The sequence below is a fragment of the Pelmatolapia mariae genome, linkage group LG23 (genome assembly GCF_036321145.2).
Source record: "Pelmatolapia mariae isolate MD_Pm_ZW linkage group LG23, Pm_UMD_F_2, whole genome shotgun sequence".
Taxonomy (NCBI): Eukaryota; Metazoa; Chordata; class Actinopteri; order Cichliformes; family Cichlidae; genus Pelmatolapia; species Pelmatolapia mariae.
The window spans coordinates 20,124,053-20,130,960 of NC_086246.1; the positions used below are offsets into that span (position 1 = coordinate 20,124,053).

General features: G+C 37.3%; 1 protein-coding gene across 1 annotated transcript; it reads left to right on the forward strand.

The window, feature by feature from the left end:
- The first annotated feature begins 4,559 nt into the window (after nucleotides 1-4,559).
- LOC134620777 (C-X-C chemokine receptor type 2-like) lies at nucleotides 4,560-6,460 on the forward strand. Its single transcript, XM_063467071.1, has 2 exons — nucleotides 4,560-4,576; nucleotides 5,283-6,460. Exon 2 carries the CDS (start codon nucleotides 5,285-5,287, stop codon nucleotides 6,356-6,358), a length of 1,074 nt encoding a protein of 357 aa, XP_063323141.1. The 5' UTR covers nucleotides 4,560-4,576; nucleotides 5,283-5,284; the 3' UTR covers nucleotides 6,359-6,460.
- The last annotated feature ends 448 nt before the right edge of the window (nucleotides 6,461-6,908 follow it).

The following is a 6,908-nucleotide window of genomic DNA, read 5'->3' on the forward strand; positions in this document are numbered from 1 at the left end:
TGTTTTTATGTTTTAAAAAAAGTATAACTTTGCTTGTTTGGTTGATTGGCTGTTTTTGGCATTAGGTAAAGTTAGTTAAGGCAGAACTTGGGAAACAGACACAAACGGCTCCTCACAAACCATACACAAATTAACTCCACGTGGGCCTCGTTTTTCTTCATTTCTTTTTAAAAAAAACAATGAATTAATTGCATGAACTGCTGCACACTTTCATTTTTTTTAAGATACTAGAAAATGAGTAAGCAAGGGACAGAAGATGGTTGCAGTTATATTGTTATATATTGTTATATCCCCCTGAAGACAGGGGAATGCAGTTGGTTCCATTTGTTTGCTTGTTTGTTTGTCTGTTTGTTTGCAGTTTAGTGTCCACAGTTTTCAAAAATATTATTTTCACATTTTGTGTGGTGACAGATACCTATAACAGCAGAAGCTAATTTAATTTTGGTGAAAATTGAGTCAATTTCAAAATCAAGTTCAAGGTCACACCAAATGTAAAAGTTGGTAAAAAAAAAAAAAAAAGTTCACTCAAACTTTAAACTTTTATGCAAAATATTTTATGGATAATCTTCAAACATCACAACAATTTACTAAATTTAACCTTGACCTTCATTCTTAGCGCCCAAAGGTCAAAGTTGACCTTGAAAAATTTGTTCAATAAACCATGTTGATTAATTCATCACAGGAAAGGGCATAGAGAGAGCTCTACAGCACACTTTTTAATTTTAATACATCGCTACAACGTCGCTACAACGTCACTACGACGCGTCTTTTACTACAATGTCACAATGCCATAACAAGCCGATGTCATCACCCTGTAATTAAAACATCATAAAACTATAAAGTTTTTTTTTAAATAAAAAGGAATAAATAAATTTTTTTTTAGCTGGACTCATTAAATAAAGGAGCATATAATATCACACTAATTCAGCATTACAAACAGCACAATCAATTAAACATACAATATACAACATACACAATATAAAATAAAGTGCAGCTCGCACTCTTATACTCTTATGGTATTTTTGAGATTCATGAACATTTCTTTTTCAGTTTTCAATCAATCATCTTAGTTTTTGATATGATAATGATAATATCATAAAGAGCATAAAAAATAAATAAAAAAATTATAATGCAGAACAAAACTGCCTGTCAGGAAGGTGAAAACAAACCAATGATTCAAAGTGAAAGCAATCTGCAACAGGGAAGTATAAAAAACATAAAACATATCAACACACTCTCACTATAACCCCCTCCCAATCCAGACATTCACATTTTACATTCTAAATTTTCCCCTGTACTAATTTAGAAAGAAACTCATTAATGAGAGGTACTTAAATCTATTGTTTGTAGCTGCCGGCATTAGCACTTGAAGGAATGTTGATGGCAGTCTGCTGAAAAGAAAATCTGTCTTCGCTGGAAAAAGACAAAAAAGAACAGAGGTGTCAGTCAGGCATTTGACAAAAACAGCGAAGTCTTCCTGGGAACCTGAGTTCCCAAGAAGCCAGAGCTCTGTGCCAAGTTTCACACTGATGTTTACGTCTTTTATGAAAAGCAATGCAAATTGCAAAGTTTGACCTGTACAGGTGCGAGCAGTTGGCAAAACAAACATGCTAAATACAAACTGACAGGGCTCACTCAAGTCTAGTTGGACATTTTCAAATATCATTGTTACTGTGTTTGACTGTCTGTAAGTATAATATTATAGATACATGAAATATGTGTTTTTAGCAGAGGAATTCAGTTAATTTTTACTGAATGTATTTTTTTGATCACGAGCTAAAGAAAGCAGAAGAATCTAAACTGAAACTAAACTACAAAAGCATCTCTTTTTACCCTGATGTCTTTGTAGTCATTTAACTGTAACACTGCAAACACTTGATCAGTTGAACTCCAGGTGTGACACACACACACACACACACACACACACACACACACACACACACACACACACACACACACACACACACACACACACACTGTTGACCCAAACTTTGTTTGCCAAACTAACATTAAATTAAAAACAGGCCATTCTAGTTAGGGGACAGTTGTGCTTCCGGATGGTGGCTGGCATCGTGACAATAATGTAATTTAGTGAGGTTGAGCTTATGTTCTCAAACAGATAAAGCCTACCGGCTGATTATTGTGTACTTTCCCTCTGAAAGCCTAACTGAAATGATTCATGGAGGCGAAGAAGAGGTAGAGGACACATGTTTTTTATACATACGTGAGCATGACGGGCTGTCATGGAGGCACTTTGGTCCCCTATCATTAGATGTATGATATTCATTTTTCCTCTTCACACTCATTGGTGTTTGACACGACATGTATAACAGTGCTCGGCCTAGAAATTCTCGTGAAAATAGCTGAAATAGCGATGCATATGCATAAACATGTAGCCCACCTGTCAACTACCATTACCTAACAACAGCCACAGTTTGAGAAATGAGTGAAAGGAAAACAGGACTTTTGAAATAACATGTCAGTGTTTCATTTCCAGAAAGTGACACGGCTGATATCCTAACCCACTGATTTGTGAAACATCTTATAGCTAATTACCCAACGAATTCCTGTAGTCAGTATTAGTGTGACATAAAGATTTTTTAAGGACAGAAAGGAAAAAAAATCTTTCTTTGATAATTATCAGCAAGTTTACAAAATGTGAGTGTCTGATTGAGCATGCGTGTCTTTTTTCTTTTTCTTCACAGATACAATGGCATTAAAAATGGAGGAAATTAGCATGGTGGGATTTTTTTTCTTCAGTGATGTGGAAATGGAAAAAAGCCCCATCAATTTTCAAAATAAAGTTTTCCTGTAACACTTTGTATTTGGGTGACGGATGATTGGGATCCAGAGAAGAAGAAAAAAAGAAGAAGAAACTAGCGTGAGACAAAACCAGTAAATGACACATACAACAAAACACAAAATGGAAAAAGGTTTCATGTGACAGAAGTAAACTGCTCTCAATCATCACCCTTTGAACAACATTTAGTAGGATCATCTTATGTTTATTTCATTATTCTGCTTTTATTCTGTTGTTTTAGCAGATAATCTTATGATCTACTGAATTGCTTTAATATGCACTCACCAACCACTTTATTAGGTACACCTTACTACTCATTTCTTCATGGTTCAGCAAGCTGCTGGAAATATTCCTCAGAGATTTTGGTTCATATCGTTGCGACAGACACAGCTGCTGCAGATTTGTTGGCTGCAGGTCCATGATGTGACTCTCCTGTTCCACCACATCCCTAGTGTGCTTTGTTGGATTGACATCTGGTGACTGTGGAGGCCGTCTGAGTACAGTGAACTCGCTGTCATGTTCAAGAAACCAGTTTGAGATGATTTGAGCTTTTTCATGTGGTGTGTTATCCATCAGATGATGTGTACAGTGTGGTCATAAAGAGGAAATGGTCAGCAGGAAATGGTCAGCAGCAATACTTAATTAAGACCAAGATTTAAATGATCCTCAGCTGGAACTAAGGGCCTCAAAATGTGCCAAGAAAATATCGCGAACACTATTACACCACCAGCAGCTTAAACCATTGATACAAGTCAAGATGGATCCATGCTTTTATGTTGTTTACGCCAAATGCTGACCTGATCATCTGAATGTTGCAGGAAAAAATAAGACCGACCAAGCAATCGCCAAATTTTGATGAGGCCACACAAACTATAGTCTCAATTCTGAGTTGTTAGCCATCGTTAGTGGTGCGCTATGGTCTTCTGCTGCTCAAGGTTCGACGTGTTGTGTGTTCGGAGATGCTCTTCTGCATTCGTTGTTTGGAATGAGTGGTGGTTTAAGTCGCCCTCCTCAAAGCAGCCTGCCTGCTTTCTTCTGAGCTTTGACAAAAGCAATTTGTCTTCGCCCAGAGAACTGCCGCTCACTGGATATTTTCTCTGTGCTTAAATTCACTTATTCGCTAACCTCTGATTGGCTGATCTGATATTTGCTTTACCCATGTTAATGAGCAGTTGAACAGGTGTTCTTAATAATCTGGTGAGTGTCATAGTTTGCTAATTAGAGCTTCTTTAATATATTTAACCGATTAATACATTTACATTATAATGGGATTATAGGTTAGCAGTTTATTCCTGTTTTTCATATAGCTTAACGACCAAACAGGTAAGCTTCACTTATGCCTGATACCTTGTGATTAAATGAACACAAATAAATTCATGAAATACCAGCCTGTCTCATGTGTGGTTTTTTTAACCAGTTCACCATATTTTTAGACCACAGTTCCCCTCTGGTACAAAGAATGTGAAAAGTCACAGATGTTAATAATTACCTGAAGAGAGTCGTTGCTGCTGTAAACTGTCACCGTGAGCAATCACTGTGACACAAACTGGAGAATTCATTTTATATTTGCATCTGTGCTCTAAGAATATGTCGCAACGTCTTCATTTAAAGACATTTCAAAAACATGTGATGACACAAGCGTGTGCTGTAACACATGGGGGAAGGAGACAGGACATTGGGTCAGTGCTGCACAAAATCCCCAAATTGTATCACGTTTAAAGAGTTGCTCTTGAACATCAGACTCATTTGGGTGCCCAGCCTTTGTCATCTTTAGAGGTGAGTGTCTGATTTAATACATTCTTCTTATACATGGGTACACATGAAAAAATTAATAAAAGGGCAGAATTAAAGTGATAAACTGGGACTTTTTGTATATAAAATTACATCATATATACCAAATATCATACCAGAAAAAATGACAAAAGACTTTTAAGCTATGAAACATATTTTAAGCCTTCCACTTAGGAGCTATACAATAATCGTAGCTTATATTAAACGGATATTTCTCTGTAATCTAATTACTCAGTCACTGTATCAGTGTTTCCTAATTGTGCTGCATCTCATTTGACTTTAAGTTTTATTTTCATTGGACAGTCACACTATGTACAATAGTACAACAAAATTGGAGTACTGAAAGCAATTCATAATAAATAAATACCACATATAGAGAATAAAATATATATAATATTGAAAACATAAAATGAGTTAATCAGATCAGGTCAGGTGCTTCTCTGGAGGTTATAATTTATTAAAGGTATTCTTTAAACTGTCACAGTGGTAGCTGTTTAGTTCAGCACAAGTTTGATTTAAAGCTACGAAAGGCAACTTTTGCAAACACACATTATACAATCTTAAAAGTCAAAAAATGAACTTATGTCCATACACTTCCTGTTTTTCCACTTTTTGTAAATTTACTAATGACTGAATCTGTGTTTGTATAGTGTTGGTAGTGCACTAATATCATTCTGTTTTCCATCTACAGCCATGTCATTTGTCTATGTCTTTGAAGACGATTTCTTTTTGAATGACTCCAGTACCAATGAGACCAATGGTTCCGGAACATTCACTCCAGATCCAGATACCTTAAAATGTGGATACAAACCAATGGAACCTACAGCAGCTATTACCCTATGTTTAATCCTCATAGGCATCTTCTTACTGGCTATACCAGGAAACATGCTGGTAGGATGGGTGATCAGGACCAGCCAACAAACTCTGACTCCATCAGATGTGTACCTGTTCCACCTGACCATAGCAGACGGACTGATGGCTCTAACACTCCCGTTCTTTGCTGTAGCACTGATCCAAGGATGGATCTTTGGAGACTTCCTGTGTAAATTCCTCAACCTCGTCATGGATGCAAACTTCTACACCAGCATCATCTTCCTCGCCTGTATTAGCATCGATCGTTACCTTGTGATTGTGCATGCCAGGGAGACACTCAAGAGTCGCCAGAGGATGTGCAGCAAAATGCTCTGCACAGCGGTGTGGGCCCTCGGTTGTGCCCTCGCTCTTCCTGCTCTTTTTAATGATGTCAACAAGAAAGATGCCGAGAAGATGATGTGCTTTGTGAATTTTGACATCGGCAACTCCATCGTATGGAGGCTCGCCACTCGGGGGTTCATTCATATTTTCGGTTTTTTGGTCCCTGCGATTGTCATGATCTCCTGCTACAGCATCACTGTTGCACGGCTGCTGCTTACTCGTGGTTTCCAGAAGCACCGAGCCATGCGGGTGATCATAACCGTGGTGATTGCATTTCTGCTCTGCTGGACACCATACCAGATAACCATCATGGTAGACCTACTGCTGAGGGCTGATGTAGTACAGTTCGACTGCGCTATGAGGAGGTCGGTGAGCACAGCCATGGTTGCAACCCACTGCCTGGCTCTGCTGCACAGCTGCATCAACCCTTTCCTCTATGCCTTTGTGGGAGAGAAGTTCAGGAAGAAGATGAAACTGCTTCTTCATAGAAAGCTCAGACAGGAAAGGATGTCAGGGTCAAGGTTCAGCAGGTCAACATCTCAGACCTCAGAGGGCATTGGAACAGTTCTCTGAGCGCTGGGTGAATTTTTTTATCTCAAGACTTCTAGAAAACAAACTGCTTTTAAATATATACACAAAGGAAAGATTGGACAACTAGACAAATTAAAATGACCAAAGTTTCATTATTAGAGTGAATCATTTCTGCACCATTTAATACATATTAATGCCACTGAATTTGCACTAAAATCATGGACTGAATAGCAAACATAGCCACCAGTAGAATCTGTGCTCAATTAAAGAAATGTAAGAGCCATATTTTTTTTAATTTGGCTCATGTAAATTATTTTAAATGTTATGTAGGGGAATTTGGACCTGATGATGTCACCTTACAGCTGTAAATATCTTTTATTTCCATTTCTTGACTTATTTTTTGAGGATTTTTTTTTATTGCTTCTGTTCTTTTTTCTACATTCATATTGAACATTATTGAACTTTAAAAAAATCTTAACTTACCCTTAATTTATCTAGTTTGGTTTGCCCTTACAGTTTTGAATCACTTCCTGCTTTTGCTTGTTTGCCAAATCACGTTAGAAACTACTTTTTAAAAATGTGCTACCTGAAT

What these genes read in the sequence shown, in the direction of transcription:
- LOC134620777 (XM_063467071.1), top strand. Translation starts at nt 5,285, where the DNA reads ATGTCATTTGTCTATGTCTTTGAAGACGATTTCTTTTTGAATGACTCC.